Source organism: Carlito syrichta, unplaced genomic scaffold (genome assembly GCF_000164805.1).
Source record: "Carlito syrichta isolate Samal-C Ts95f unplaced genomic scaffold, Tarsius_syrichta-2.0.1 Scaffold316471, whole genome shotgun sequence".
NCBI lineage: Eukaryota > Metazoa > Chordata > Mammalia > Primates > Tarsiidae > Carlito > Carlito syrichta.
In genome coordinates this window covers 183,217-200,037 of record NW_007260567.1, presented here as the reverse complement: position 1 = coordinate 200,037, position 16,821 = coordinate 183,217, and the positions used below count along the sequence as shown (strand labels likewise).

Below are 16,821 nucleotides of genomic sequence, written 5' to 3'. Positions count from 1 at the left end.
TCCCCAGCAGTCTCTGAGGATGTCTCACCATACTGCCTGCTTTTCATCTTTAGAAAGCTCTGTATACAGTTATAATCAAGCATGAAATGACAAAACATCTGTAGTGAAATCATTTTTAATTTTAAAAAAACTGTCTAAATTAAATGAAACATTTGACTGACCACTAGGCTGAAGTATCAGTAATCCAGAACTAGAAACATTTCAGTGAATGAATTTCCCATCAGGGAACTTCACTTCAAGTGGCATGTACATATTTTTAAAAGAAATAACTTAAAATACCATATAAAAGACTCCAGCACATTCTATTTTAGTATAAGCATAATATATCAAAATAACACATTAACTCACCTGTCTTTTAGCTTCTCTCAGTTTTCTTTTTAGGGCTGTCAAAATTCTCTGCACTTCCCATAATCTTTCTTCTTTAGATAAATCCTTTATCCCGCCCTGCAGATCTCGATGTAAACAATTCAAAAGAAACTCCTAGGAAGCAATGCCATACACTAAGTTGTATTCTGTCTTAACTTAAACAACAATTTCTAAAGATGTAGAATCAACTATTTTTCAATTATCCTTTATCTCACTAAAGGAGTGAAATAATGGTTCTCAGTATTTTTTCAAGGATATGATTGAAAAATCACTTACTATTTGTTTTTCCTGGGAATTAGGTGCTCATTCATTAATTTATATTGGTTCAATATTACTAAATTCACATCCCCTCACTCTCACATCATCATCAACTAATAAGAAACAGGAGCTCAGAGTAGATAAAAAGGAAGTAAAGCCAGTAGGCATTTGATAATGTACATGCAAATAAATAACCAAATGTAATGAAACTTCTTTAGTCTCAAATTTCTTATTCAATCTTCCTTTTTAACACCCTTCCCCCTCACCCCCACACACAGAGTGTTGTTTCTTACACCAAAGTAGCACAGTGAAAAGCCCAGGGTTTGGGCTCAACACTTGGTTCTATAGCTTAGTAATCATGGGACACAGAGTAAGTTACTTAACTTCCCTACATTTCAATATTCTTATATGTAAAATATGGCTAATGACAACAACCTTGTTCAGATGAGCAAATATTTTTGCATTGTTTGTAACACACCTGGCACTTTTCATGTGTTCTCTCATCTGCAGAAATCTTCACATCAACCCTATGAAAGGGTCCATTTTAAAATGAGAATCAAGGCTTTGGAGCAGAGTAAGAACTTAAAGTCCGGTCATTTGATTTAAAAAACTACGCTTTCTATCATGACATTCTGACTTAACTGGCATGAAACAGTACTGGATAGAAATTTCTGACTTCAGTGTGTCATGGAGAATGTGCCTTACACACCTCCAGACACACAGAAAGTGCTCACTAAACAAGAGCTAATCATTATCAGTCTCCACCATGGCCAATACAAAGGCAGGCTGTGGAGGGCCAGAGTGTGAGGGCTGGGGCACACACCTGTCTCCTGATCTCCTCCTTGATGCCTGCCTGGGTCTCTGGCAGTGTGGGCATTGTGGCCAAGTTAGACCATCGCAGAGGCTTCGTCACTTGCTTTAGTACCACATTTCCAAAGAGATCTTGCACATGTGTAAAAAACACATACAGGACTCGATTGCTAATCTAAGAAAAAAAAAGGTTTACAAGGACGCGATTAAAATTACAATTGTGTTTATTTATGTATATCTATCACATAGTGCATCCTTTAATCCTGGACACATGAATGAAAGTTCTACCCAGCAGTGACAAGACAGGCATTGCTAATTAATGGCTAATTTAAGAAAACGGGAAAATACAAGTTAAATCATATACTCAGGCACTCTAAGGAATTGAAGGGGAAGGAAGAGGGGAGCCAAGACAAGGATACTGAAGGGGACAACCATCAGTCCTTTTCTGTCATTACAATATTAACTCATTAAAACATCTTATGTTCTTATTCTCAACTTATTCTGAAACCTTCCCGCAGTGTCCACAGTAGTAAGGCTGGGCTGGACTGAGCCCTCCCTACAGAAACCGTCTGCACATACTTACACAGCCTGCATTTAAGTATGATGTCCATACACAAAGAGACCAGAGCATGAGGCTCTAATGAAAAAAGTTATTGTCTACCTAAAACTCTTACAACACACTTGACTCTTTTGCGATACTATCATCCCTATCACAGTAATACTAAGTATCAATGTAATATTGACTAGATTCTGAATCCCAACTAATTCAAATGATCAAATTGAAATCTGAGAAACATTTTGCTTACAAAATATAATTAATCAGGAATGAAAGAATCTTTAGTAAGTGAAAACACACTCTAATAACAGTGACAATGATTTATGGTGACCTAGTATATTAGCTAAAAAGAGGACTTAAAAGAAAAAATAACCATCATCTTTTTTTTTTTTGGCCTGAGGAAAATATCAATAACTCGAATTAAAGAGAAACATATAGTCTATGGCAGTACCAACTGAGCAGCAATTAAGAAGGGCCAAGTATTCATGCCATAAAAAAACACATACACCAATTAACACACTACTCAATTCCCTGAAGTACTTTCTCAGCTTAAGATCCTATAATATGCATCTCTAGGACCCATCCTTATGAATGAAATACTCAGGGTAAATTCCTGATCAAACAAATTAATGTTAAGCCCCTCTGTGCCAGAGTTTTATGTGTGTGTACGCGCATGCACATGTGTGCGCTATAATTAAGCAATAATGCCATTTGATGAAATAATTAGCATCTTTAAAATTCTTCAGATGAACTCTATAATTAGAGGTACCATGAGCATCTTCTCTACTAATGACAGATCACCAGCATCAGGAACTTGTTTATAAACCCATTCCAAAGACTATATGATACTCAAATTACATAGCTACAAGCTTAAGGGCAAATATGCCCTTTATCTTATACGTCAACACTGTTCACATTATGAAAGAAAAAAAACGTACATTCATGCTAATCCATTATCTGCCTTCTCTGGTTAATTGCTTCATATGTGACTCAGCAATAGAAAATGCCCCCAACTCCCAGTGTCAGGGCAGAGAGGATGTGTACAGAGAAGACCATGTACCTGCACAGTTGGGCTGAGCACAATAGAAATGTTCTGTATGTTCATCTTTGTTTCCAGTTCTTTTGCGATGACATGGTCCATGTGTACAATGAGCCAGGAGATCAGAAGATAGTTACATTCTGGCAGTTCTTTGAGTAAGCGTTGGAATTCCTGTACTTTCTCGCCCTCTGTGGTCCTCCCACAAGCCTCTTCAAATCGGGGCATAAGCTCTTTGGTAAGCAAATTCTCTGGAAGGTCTCGCAAATACTGTTTCAGCAAACTAGCTACAGTGTTTGGCTCATATTCTTCCAGGTTTGTAGATTCTTCTCGGTCATAGGCTGCTTTTAGCTCATCCACCTTTGATTTAATTCCTTAAAACAGTCAAATTCAGAAGAGAGAGAATGCTGAGGAAAAAAAAAAATCAAACACACAAGCTTTCTTCACCACTATACCCACCCTTGCTGGGAGACCCAAAAATAGCCACCTGACCAATAACAAACCTCTTGCTGTGAATTATTTATCTGCACAAAGGTCATATGCTTCCTCTGTAAACACTGTCATGTAAAAGATGAATTTAACTGAAAGCTAAATGATAACTGAAAAACTCAATGTTCAGAACAAAAGTCAGAGCAACCATGGATATATTAAGCAAATATGCCAATTGATTCAGAAAAATTTTTTTTAAGTTTAAAGATGGCTAGATGAAAATTCAGGCACAAATTAAACTACAATCCAAGCATAAGTCTTGCTCTACACAGGCAACCAGCTACTTTTCTAACAGTCAAAAAACTGACAACATAAAACAGAAACTGGTATACGTAAGTATGCTCCCAAAAGTGGTGGGTAAATTACTTATTAAAAAAAATTACATACAAAAATTGCTTTCTAATTGCAAAAAGTGAGTATCCAAACGAACTCTTTGAAAATTATTATCCATTAAATAATCCCCACCGAATTTGTTTTAAAGTTTGGATTCTTTTAATCTAAACAGAGTTGGAACAAAGAAGTTTGGGTTTCTTTTTTTTTTTTTTTGAGTCAGTCTCATTCTATCACCCAGGCTGGAGTGCAGAGGCACGCTCATAGCCACTGCAGCCTCTGTCTGTTGGGCTGAGGTGATCCTTCTGCCTCAGCTTTCCTTGTAGCTGAAACTACAGGCATGTGTCACCACACCCAGCTAATATTTTGATCTATTGTAGAGATGAGGTCTCGCCAAGTTGCCCAGGCTGGTCACAAACCTGTGAGTTTGGATTTCTAAAATCAAATTGTTTTGCTTTTCCTACTGGACAGAAAGACATTAAGTGTTTTTCAATTTTTTTTTTAAGTCTTTAGTCCAATCTGCATTAAGGGACCTAATTTAGTGACAGTGATTGCTCAGAAAAATACAAAGTAGCTTTTTGCTGTTTTTAATACTTAATACTTTAGGCCAATTACTGAAACAAGTCACAAATTAAGGCTGGCCATTTCTAATAGTAAATGCCAGTTAAACTGAACAGCATTTGACTAACACAGTGCTTAGATCTGGGCTTTGGCAGCCCTTATCTTATGTGGAAACCTTTTAATGGAATTATGATAAATCTGTAACTTCCCCAGCACTGACAAAATAATATCAATAGCACCAAATACAAAAATAACAATATGAATTTATTTTTGCATAATCTTAATTTTCAGAGAGAAAAGTTATAAAGTAATTCTCATTTTCTCACTTTTATGACAATATGAGTAAAAAATGAGTGATAACTGAAAAGACAGACTGAAAATGGGAAGCCATTTTTCATCTTGTTCTTAAACCTTGACACAATGATAAGAAAATAGAAGCTATGTTTTTGGAGAAATGCACACTTTAAGTAAAATTAACTTTGCAGACTTTGTCTTTTCAGAAACAGATTTCCTGTGCCAGGTATCAGAGATACCTCACAGTGGCAATCAAACTTGCCTAGAGTAAAGGAAATTTACAAGGCCTAAGACACCATGTATTGGGCAAGGATTGTAAAAGTCATGAAACTTGTAATTACAAAAGTTATAACTGTTCAGAGGGAGAGCAGGTGGGGATTTGATCTTCTAGTAAATTGGGCATTAGCTACAGGGAAGCCAAGGATCCCCCAAAGTTACCCACTGGGAATGCCTAGGAGATAAGGGGAGGTGCACCCTCCATTAGCTCTAAGGAATGTCATTCCGGAAGGTGCAGGAAAATTAGGAGCTTTGATAATGTGGGCAGACATTAGTGGGTCTCTGTGTCACAGGTTTTCCAAGACATCCACAGATGGTCTATAAGGAAAGTCATGGCAGTCACATCTACCTGATTACAACATCTCCAAGGAAAAGGATTTAAGCCAGGGCTTTGGGGGGCTATGGCGCCACACTCACCTAGAGTGTAGACCCGCTCCCAGTTTGTAAGGGGCAAACTTTTCTTAAATAAATCTTTTCTCTCACCTCTGTGTGTTGCAATTCTTTGCATTTACTCGGATCTCTGGGTTGCCAGCACGCACTTCCGGCTTGCCGGCTTGGGAGGTGCTGCACCTTCCCTGCGCCTCTCCCTCTCCATCCATCCACCCTCACCCTATCCAGACCCTAACAATAACTTTAATTGAAATCCTTGGCAAAGAGCTCTCTTTCTCATATTATTATATCTATTTAATTTTTCCCCCAACAGTATCTACCCAGCATAAATTGCACAAGAAGACAATGAGAATATGTGTTTGGTTTGTCATTATTCTGAAACTAATCAAAATATTTTCCTATTAAAAACTAGACACTCCAAATGAAGCATTCCACAGAAAGATCATATGGGCACACTTTAAGGCAAAAAATATTAATATAATGTAAATGAGTAAATTAAAATACATAGAATCACTTAAATTGTCTTTCATATTAGTTTAAAATTGGAACCAAAATCTCCAGCAAAAAGCAGTATTCTTAGCCAGGCTCGGTGGCTCAGCCTGTAATCCTGCACTTTGGGAGGCTGAGGTGAGTGGATTGCCTGAGCCCGCAGGTTCGAGACCCGCCTGGGCAACTTGGTGAGACCTCATCTCTACAATAAATCAAAAAATTAGCCCGGCGTGGTAGCACCTCCCTGTAGTTCCAGTTACTTGGAAGGCTGAGGATTGCCAGAGCCCAGCAGGTTGGGGCTGCGGTGGCCGGGAGTGTGCCACTGTACTCCAGTCTGGGCAACAGAGTGAGACTCCAACTTAAAAAAAAAAACCGGTATTCTTATTAGCACTGGCTGTAACTGTGGTAACAGGTGTGCTAAGAACAAACACACAATTCAGTGAAGTAGGAGCTCAGCACCTGCTGAGCATCAGTGATGGGGAACACCTCAGTCTGAATGCTTTACAAACAGATAGAGAGGAAGAGTTTTACAACTCTGAATTTCCAAAAGAATGTAAATATCAAAAATAGGTCAGAGATAAAAGAATCCTTTGAACAAAGTTATAGAAACTTTTCAGAGAAACTTTCAGCTAAGACAAAATTTCTCCATGCCTATCAAGATCATGTGAGAGAAGCAGCTCATGTTATTAATGTCTAAAAATTAATTCCCTATAAATTATTCTTAAAAATCAAATTTTAAGATCCACTTAAGTATGTTAACTTTATGTAACACTAAGGAGTTATAAACTCAAATTCAATGACTAATTTATTTTGTTTTCTATGAAATGATAGCATTTTAGCTAAAATATTCTTAAATGCTAGCATGTAATCTACTGGATTATGGAAAGGTTTTCCCAATTACCAAAAATGCCTGCCTCAACAAAATTTAATTTTTAAATCCACCTTCCAGAACTGTGCATGAACCAATTAAATGGAAAAACTAAGTCTAATCTCTATACATATTCTAGATGTGTGTTTGACCAACAATTAATTTTATAAAATAAACCTCTAAACAGAAATTGAAGATGTATCAAGAGTTTGAATAATGGCAATGCAATGATTTGGAACATAGACACTGCTATAGGTCAGGACTTTCAGCCTACATCAGTACAAAAGTCACACTGCTTTGTAAATGAAAGGATAGAGCCCCAAATGGAATTTCTCTGGTCTCCTTAAGCCAGACAGACAATAATCCTTTCCTGGAACCTTGGGCTAGTCACAAAACATTGAGATTAACATCTCACCTGGCCCTCTCATCTATGTGACTGGCCCGCCCATCCATCCAATCCTGAGGGAGGTGACGGACAGAACCCATCACCATGGCAACAATCATGTGACTAGCCCACCCATCTGCCTGCCATCCATAATTGTGAGGTCAGTTATGTTTACCTGCTCCTTCATGATGATGTAAAACAGACCACCACCCAATCACCTTAACAACCTGTCCTCATCAAAGGAAAAGTTTAGAAAGCATTCAACCCCTGGCTCAGCCTGTAATCCCAGCACTTTGGGAGGACAGGGCGAGTGGATTGCCTGAGCCCCAGAGTTTGAGACCAGCTTGGACAACTTGGTGAGACCTAGTCTCTAAAATAAATTAAAAAATTAGCCGCCTGTAGTTCTGGCTACTCGGAAGGCTGAGGCAGAAGGACTGCCAGAGTCCAGCAGGTTGACGTTGGGGTGGCCGTGAGTGTGCCACTGCACTCCAGCCTGGGCAACTGAGTGAGACTCCAAGCAGCCATGGCCATTGCTTTTGTTAGGCTCTGGCCCAGCCACGTATTCAATGAGCTATGACTGTGCCATGCATCTCTGTAAGCTCTGGCTCCCTCCCCAATCTGGGGGAGGTGGGTTCCCCTTTACTCTCTCTCTCCAATATACTTTCTAAATAAACTATATTTTCCAATCTAATTTCTCTGCAATTCTTTGCATCTTACCCACAGTAATGGATCACAGGCCCTCCTGTCTGACCTAACAGTAAAAAATAAATCTTATTACTTTCAAGTAATACGTATTTTGCTTGATTTTAGATACTCAATATGAAACACATTTTGCCAAGTATGAAATTTAAATTTGTATACAAATGGGATGAAGACAAACAGAAAGTCAGGTTCACTAATACATGTAACGGCTGGCAGAGGCATTCAGATTGGGGGCCTACACATTTAGAAAAGAATATTTCCTTGCTTCTTTGCCTTTTGGCTAAGACAAGTATAGTATCTATTCTTATCAGTTTAATATGTGATACATCCTCTATTCATGGACAATATATAAAGTGAATTTTTGGAGCAGGGAGATGGAGTAGGAACTGACCCAGTCCATTCCAGGCATCAACCTGGTACTGTAGTGCCTCTAGAACAACACATCAAAGAAAAAAAGAACAAAAATAAAAACAAAAAGCACTTCATGCCTCTTAGCTGAATTCAGGATATGCATTATACGATGGTGTCAACAAATGTGTCTCTTAGTCAGGAAGCTTCCTTCACTCAGACAGTCTTCCTTCTTGAACTAATGGCCTTCATACCACTGAGCCTCTGTTTAGAGAAGGAAGAAGATAAGAAAAAAGCAGGGTCTGAGCTCAACCCTGTTAAGTGATGCTACCCAAAGGCGGCACTTTGTCTCAGTCCTGGCTGTTGCAAGCTGTTAATAACTCAGTAATAAATCCTCCTAACTGAAGGAGGAATTATCATAAAAAGCCAAATTGCCCAAACACCAAAAATGATGGAGCGGGAGGAAAGAGGATTATTGTAACTGGAGGGCTCAAGGAAATGAATCAGGCTTAAGACCCAAGCTGAATTTTCCTTAAGTTAATATTTGTCTTTCCTCTGAAAAAAGAAAGTGAAGTTAATTTTTCAAACCCACCAAGTGAAAACGTGCATGTCCCCAGTACCTGATACTCTGTAGATGCCTTCACACTTCATGCCATACTTTTCTACGTAATCTATACATTCACGGAAAACTGCCGGTAGCCGAATGCCATCATACATCATGGTCCTTTCTACTGCATCAGCCAAAGGAATTCCAAAAATGGGTTTGAGATTCGGAACATCAACCTGAGGCACCTCTGGCTCCGGAATTGGCTTCTTCTTTTTCTTCTTTTCCTTCCACTGTTTAACTACATCAGCTGCTGTCAAGTCTTTCGACTTCTTTTCTTTATGCTTTTCTTCTTTGTGCTTTTCTTCTTTATGCTTTTCTTCTTTGGGCTTCTCTTTTATTTTATAATCCTTCTCCTTCTTTTTAGAAAAGCTGGGCTTCTTGAAAACATGGATTCCCTTGGACCGCTTCATCTTGGAGGGACTTTCAGCTTCATCTCCAGAGCTGTCTTCCTGAAAGGCAGCATACCCTTCAGCTGCCAAAGAAATGCAGACAGTATACGTTAGGAGTTTGTTTAATGTCAAAATATCCATATGCTTTCTAAAAACAGAGCAAAAACCAGTGCCACCTGGCACTAGCTATCTAGCTTTTTGCTTCATGACCAATCCCTCCTGGGCACTCCCAGCAAAGATACAAGTTTCTTCTCAGCTAAAAAGAGATGTTGCGGTGACATCTCCTGACCACAAGAGGTCGAGAAGCAGACAGCAGTTATCAGACTGTAAGGTGGGGAAGTGGTTTTATATTATAACTTTTTTTAAGATCGCACTAGATTAGATGACTGATGGATGGCACATCTTTTTGTTTGTTTGTTTGCTTTTTGTTTTATTTATTTAAAGATGTGGTGTATAATTCAGGATCAGGTATACAAGTGGTCATTGTGCTTATAATTTTAAGTGGAATTCTGACAAACCAAATATTATAAATACACATGAAAGGTTTTATATAGAGGGCTAACGGAGTGAATCTTTCTATAAAATAGAGCAAGTATCCTTTCATCATGTGACTCAAGTCCTACAGGTTGAGTATTCCTTATCCAAAATGCTTGAGACCAGAAGTGTTTCAAATCTCAGATTTTTTCCCCAGGTTTTGAAATATCTGCATTATGCCAGCTTAGCATCCCTAATCCAGAAACCCAAAATGCTCTAATGAACATTTCCTCTGAGGGTCAGGTTGGTGCTCAAAAAGTTTCAGATTTCAGAACATTTCAAAGTAGGGATTTTTGGATTAGGACTATTCAACCTATGATGACATGACTTAGTTAACCTAGCTTTTTCCTATTGGTGCCTATGGCTTGAGGCAATCTCAAAGCACGACACAAACTACACTAACACTACGGTTTATGTGCTTTAATGATTCTTCTATTACACATCTTTCTCCTGTCACTAGCTGCTAAGTTCTTTCTGGAGACTGTAGCAGGGGCTACAGCCTCGTTTGAGTAACGGACTAAACTGGGAACTGTCCTCATCTTTGGATGGCAGCTAAATCCATCAGCTCACTTTGTTGCATCAGAAACTCTGGTTTTTCACATACTGACAAAAGTGCTCACTTGCCTTAACACCATGGCAGAGTTGTCATGGTTTGGTTTTGTTATATTTTAAGTAATTATGACTCTCCTATTATCTTCCTTAGATAACTACCTTACAGGCTATTTTATAACAAAGATTAAAGCTATTTTATAAGTTACACTCTAACTAAAATACTACCAACCCCATACCAACAGGAATGGCAAAAATCTTAAGGGCAAAAAACCATGACATAAAGCAACTGGAATTTTCATACACTGTTGGTGAGAGAGTAAACTGGTATGACCACTCTGGAAAACTGTTCTACTGAAGCTGAAATACACATGGCCTATGGCAAGCAAAAATGAGGCAGTATCAATCTGTGATGAAAGAAGGGTACTTTTTGGAGGGGTAGGGAATTCCCTTTGAAGAGGCAGCAAAAGAGAATTTCTAGGGTGCCAACAATGGATTATTTGCAGATTTTTATAGTGGTTACACTTACTCCTCATCAAGGTGTATATAATTCGTGTACTCTGTGTATAACACTTCAAAAACAAATTAATGTAAAAATACTATGAAGTCCAAAATAAAGGAATACTTAAAATAACTCACCCTATTTGCCTTTAACATACTAAAAAACTATGCTTAAATGATTCATCCTCTCTACCGAACAGAACCTATAAATAAAACGCATCATGGCAGTTGCTCAAGACACATGAATAACTTCTTTATTCACGGTTTCAATAAAGTGTACCCCAAATGGACTATACAACTCACCGAGAAAGTAAAATTTTATAAGGGCAAAATTCCAATATCTGCTTTTTATACATTATTTTAAATGATCACTTTAAGAAATATCCACTGGAAAACTACCATTTCTGGAAACTCTATATTTTTATTTGTGAGAATAAGGCCCTAACTCTAATATACAAAAATTAGGACTCTGAGAAATAAAGACCATATAATCAAACAAGAGTGTCTGACTTGACATGTTTCCAGAAGATAACTGGTACATGTGATTAGGGTGGAAGTTATCCAAAATGCATCTAAATAACAGAAAAAAGAGCACTTACTCCTTTTTTCCTTTTTCTTAAATTTTCCTTTTTTCTTTCCATGGTCTTTCTCATCATCAGATGCTATGTCAGGAGGCTCATGGAGGATGTCATGAGGAGGTGAGGGTTCCCCAGTACGGTACAATCCAGGAAACTTAGTAGGGCTGATCTCTTCAGAGCTAGGCGTCCGGGTAAGCCCACTGCCATGCTCCACCCTGCGGTGTTCACTGGGGCTGCTGGTGGGGGGCAGGAAACACTCAGTCATGCTGACGCCCTGATGAGAAAGGGAAGAGGTCTTCTCTGTTACCTATCCATTACACCTATACAGAGAGAATAAAGCATCAGCAGAGTCACCTAATACCAACAAAGAACAAAACACCACAAACACACAGTACTGCCATTAATCTTGCAATTACAAATCAAAAACATTTTCTCCATGATCCCCCTTTAAAAACACTTTCATTTTATTATTTCAAGTTACATTCATGCATCATACATTTCAGTTCTGAGTTGAAAGCACTAAGATCTTCAAGTATTACAAAAATAAATCAAGTGGAAATAAGAGTTGGAATTCTCAAAGTAGAATATGGGGTTCCTTTTTTAAAAAAAAAAGTACCATTGTAAAGGGCTTCATTCTGACTGCTTCCCAACATAAAATATTTCTATCTTTCTTGAAGTTGGACTAAACCACTAAGAATAAGTTACAAAGACTACCTGTATAACTATACATGAACAGTTCATATCATAATTAAATTGACAATAGTTAAATGATATGCCTAATAATTCACATAATTACAGATCACTATAGTTCTATGATGCATGCAATTAGACAGTCCATCTGATGATAACTGTTGTATTTTGCACTACAGTTATGTTGAAAGAAACAAATGAAACTATCAAATCAATCCTAACATAAGCACAAATAGATTCATTATAACAGACACTACAAAGGACAAATGTAAGAAGAGTCCAAAATGTGTTTGCTTATTTTTCTACTTTAGTCAATGGGCACATAGTCAAAGTACTATATTTAAAAGGTACTTGGATTAATTTTTATTCCTCCTTAACATCATTCTGACATTCATTTGAGATACTATTAGAATCACTTTTTCTCTCTGCACTCACTTTTAAGGTTATTTTGCAATTTTAAAAATCCAAAAGCTGTAAGTGACAAATCTAATAAATCTGATCATAAACAAAATCAAAAGACAAGCAAGTTTGAATTGCAAGAGAGCTAATTCTTTAAAAAGCAGAGTTTTTTTTTTAACAAATCAAAAATAGAAACAAATCCAGAGAACTAGAAAAAGGATGCAAACAGGCAGTTCATAGACAAGTGACTAATATTTATGTGAAAACAATGTTTCATAGAGGTTTCATTTTTCTAATACAAGACTGGCAAATAATAAAAAGGTATATATGTATATAAGGTCCAGTGTTGGTAAGACTATAAGGAAACAGGGGCACAGAAGAATATCTATTAATAAGAGAAGTATAAATTCAAACAATCTTTTTGGAAAAGCAATCTAATAATATCTACCAGAATTTTAAATGCAGGAATTCCCAGGAATTCCTCTTTTATACATTTATGCTTCAAATATACATTTACAAGATTGCAAAGATGTATGCATGAAAACATTCACTACAGCACTGAAAAAGCAACATCAAAATAATCTAAATGGCTATCAATAGAGTATCAGTTAAATTATGGCTTATCCAAATAACAGACTATAAAGTCACATACACACACAATTTCTGAAAGCATATGAAAAACAGTTACCCATTGTTAACTCATAGAAGTGTTAAAAGGGAAGAAAGAAAAAGATTTTTTCCCCCCATTTTATTCTTTCTATCTAGTTTGAACTTTACCATGTCTAAGTATTTTATCATTAAAAAAAAATGAACAGGCCATTAAAAAATTCTATACAAATTATGTAGCATTAAAAATCATGTTTTTGGCAATATTTAATATAAGGAAAAATCATTTTATGTACAGCATATCAATCCTTCCACCACTGCCAACAGGATGTATAAAGTGTTATCTATCAGCAGCTCATAAGATATTCAGAGCCCAAGGTCTTTTTGAAGGCTGATCACATAGGTACCCTCTGCCTAGTATGAACCAAAATTCCAGACTCCCAGAAAGACAGCACGTATTCAACATAAGCCATATTGTTTATACGAACAGAATAGCCATAGTCACTCTTATGTTAAGTGGACCTTGAACAACTATCGTAATACTATAAGAAAAGAATTGACAGTAGTGGGAAACTGCGGGGCCATGGGGCAGTGGGGAAGTGGGATCGGCAGTAGTGGGAAACTGCCTGGGGAAGCGGGGGGGGGGCACATCTCATCAACAAGGGTACCTGCACAATGAATATTTGTATACCTTGCCCTGAACTGTACCCCACAATTTTAAAATAAAAAATTTAAAGGTGAGAAAAAAAGGAAACTTAAGAAACTGTGTATCAGTCAAACTCCTAGACACCAGGCAAGGGCCAGCCTTCTAAGCAGGCCTTTCTATGATACACAAATACTCATCTACTGTGTTAACTAATCATCTACAGTATTCAGTCAAGTAACATGTTGCAGAGGCTTGCATCCTAGGAGCAACAGGCCATACCACAGAACCTAGGAGTATAGTAGGCCATACTACATCTAGGTTTGTGTAAGGACTCTATGATGTTTGCATCACCGAAGTTGCATTTCTCAGAAGGTTAACCCCATCATTAAGGGACATATGGTTGTACTGATTAAACTTAAAAACATTAAAAAAAAGTCTCACCAAAAAGAACACTGCATATCTTTTAAAATCAAATAAAAGGAAAAAGGAATTTCTCCTATAATATAAATATGACCATTCTTAAAAAATTATTTACATTTACAAGCTGAAATGGGACGGAAATGATCCTTTAGACTGAGCAGTTTAGGCTTCAAATCAACAATGAGGTTTATGATCAGTACCCAGTAAATACAAATTAGTATTCACATTAACAGGCTTGAAAATAATTTCTCCTGTGCATTCCACAGAGCAATTATTAACCAATTTAACTGCTGTATAATGAATACTTTCATATTTACTAACATTACTTACTTTTGTACCTTAATACAGATTTTACTCTCAATTTGGGTTATTGTTTCTTTTCTATGCCTTTCTTCTATACCATCATCAGACTTAACCTTTCTTGTTGTTGCTATATAGCCTAGGTGTATAGTAAGCTATATACCATGTAGGTTTGTAAAAGTACAAAAATATTCTTGTCATTTAAGAGACACATGACACTATATATTCTCTTTGATTTGGGCAGCTGTTGGTGGAACTGAATTGCTTCTTTATTAGCCCTCTATCTTGTAGGCAGTAGGCCTAAAAGTGTTAATTAAAACAGTTTCACTATGTTGCCCAGGCTGGTCTCAAACTCGTGGGCTCAAGTGATCTTCCCGCCTTGGCTTCCTAAAGTGCTGGAATTACAAGTGTGACCCTGGTTGCAGGCCCAGAACTCAATCTTTATTTTAGCTCCTCCCCTGCCCTCAGGTGCTTATGCAAGCAAATAAACTTTTAATTAGAGCCCCACATGACTCAAAAAAATTCACTTAAGTGACTTAAGGTTTTGTACTCAGTCTCCCAACATTCTCACTATCACTGATTAAAATAATATGCCTAAGACAAGATATAATCGGTTTAGAAAATGTGAAATTTTAAAATTCATTATAATGAATACAAATGTACAAATGCCTTTTTCATGCTAACAACTATTAAAGAATTAATGACAGGAAATTAGAAAAATCAAATTATTTTAGAAAACAGACAATGCAATATGTAAAATCAAACTCCAGATAAATCTAAAATCTAAAGAGCATATATTATGTCCACCATTTTGTGTTTTTTTTTTTTGAGTCAAGGTCTCACTCTGTTGCTGCTCACCACAGCCTCAATCTCCTGGACTTGGCCAATCCTTCTGCCTCAGCCTCCCAAGTAGCTGGGACTACAGGAGTGCACCACCATGCCCGGCTAATTTTTTTTTTTTTTTGGTAGACATAGGGTCTTGCTCTGTTGCACAGGGTAGTCTCAAATTCCTGGACTCAAGCAATTCTCCCACCTTGGCCTCCCAAGTGTTGGGATTACAGGTGTGAGTCACCATACTCACCCATGTTTAGCCTTTTAAGTGAAAGTTTAAACTGAGGTATAGACTATCAGGTGCTGGAAAATGAACAGCTGAAACATACAACACCTAAAGGAAGCAAATAATCCCACCTATGGCCTACAAGGCAAAGGACTAGGAAAAAAACAATTCAGTTCTACCAATAGCTGCCCAAATCAAAGAGAATGTATAAAGTCATGTGTCACTTAATGACAAGGATATTTTTGTACCTTTACAAAGCTACATGTTATATATATCTTACTGTACACCTAGGCTATATCATATAGCCTACAGCTCCTGGACTACAAACCTGTACATGCATGCTACTGTACTCACGACTGTAGGCAACTGTATCACCATGGTGTTTGTGTATCTAAACATATACAGGGTACAGTTACAGTATTATATTATGGGGCCACCATTGCATATTCCATTCATCATGACTATCCATGACTGAATTGTTAGACAGTGTATGATTCCATGTATATTAAGTATCAGAGAGAAAAACCCACACTGGACTCTTGACTTTAAACAAAACCAAAAGTGCTATTACTAGCAATCATTCTGAATGTGGAAAAAAAAAAACCCTTTTCTTATTAAAAAAAAATCACTGGGCACATCACAGGATCATTATATATCCTTTTGGGGGGGGCAGGTCTCTTTCCTGCTATATTTCATGATCACATAATCTATTCTCAAGTAAGTTTTACATTAGAACTTACCTGGGATATGGAGGTACCAACATGCTATATTTAATAAAAAAGAAAACTCACACCATTGGTTACAATAGGAACTGGATAAAAGTATCCAGTTTGGATAAAACACAAACCATGGTTCCCCAAAAGCATACTAAAACACCCAGAGGCACTACAAGCAAACTCAGAGGCACTATGGGCATCTTAAATTAGAAAGAAAAGGCAATTCTGAACGTTTGTCAGACACAGCACAAACTACTAGCTAAAAGTACTTCAGTTTCAACATTAGAATGCACTACGTTCTTCTCATGACGTATTTGTGAAGCAGAGTTTTCTGAGATAGAGTGACCCCCCCCAAAAAGATGAAAAATGAAAAAACAAGTACCATGTAAAATTCAACATGAAACAAGAAACGACAGTAGTGATGTCCCATCTAATTGCAAGGTATTAGAAGTTGTACACTGTCCCATAGGCACACATAGACCATCTGTAATTTTAGTTACATAAAAGTAAAATAATAAAAAGAAGCAGGGGGGAGCGTGGCCTAGGGTGAGGCTGTACACATGCTGAGGTGTCAGTCACATAGAAGGCATGTGCAGGCCGAATGTGCGCCAATGTGTGAATGTGGGTGTGGGGGGTGGAGGACTGGGGGGTAGCTGAGTGCGTGAACCCAC

General features: G+C 37.5%; 1 protein-coding gene across 2 annotated transcripts in view; it reads right to left on the bottom strand.

The window, feature by feature from the left end:
- RALBP1 (ralA binding protein 1) overlaps window positions 1-16,821 on the bottom strand; it is a 50,855-nt gene that overhangs the window by 11,461 nt on the left and 22,573 nt on the right. For both annotated transcript variants that reach the window (XM_008074494.2, XM_008074495.2), the window contains exons 2-6: window positions 11,338-11,636; window positions 8,779-9,237; window positions 3,051-3,400; window positions 1,448-1,609; window positions 349-480 (exon numbers count right to left, since the gene is read on the bottom strand). In XM_008074494.2, coding sequence (XP_008072685.1) covers window positions 349-480; window positions 1,448-1,609; window positions 3,051-3,400; window positions 8,779-9,237; window positions 11,338-11,581 — 1,347 coding nt within the window. In that variant the 5' untranslated portion in view covers window positions 11,582-11,636. The remainder of the gene's footprint in view (window positions 1-348; window positions 481-1,447; window positions 1,610-3,050; window positions 3,401-8,778; window positions 9,238-11,337; window positions 11,637-16,821) is intronic.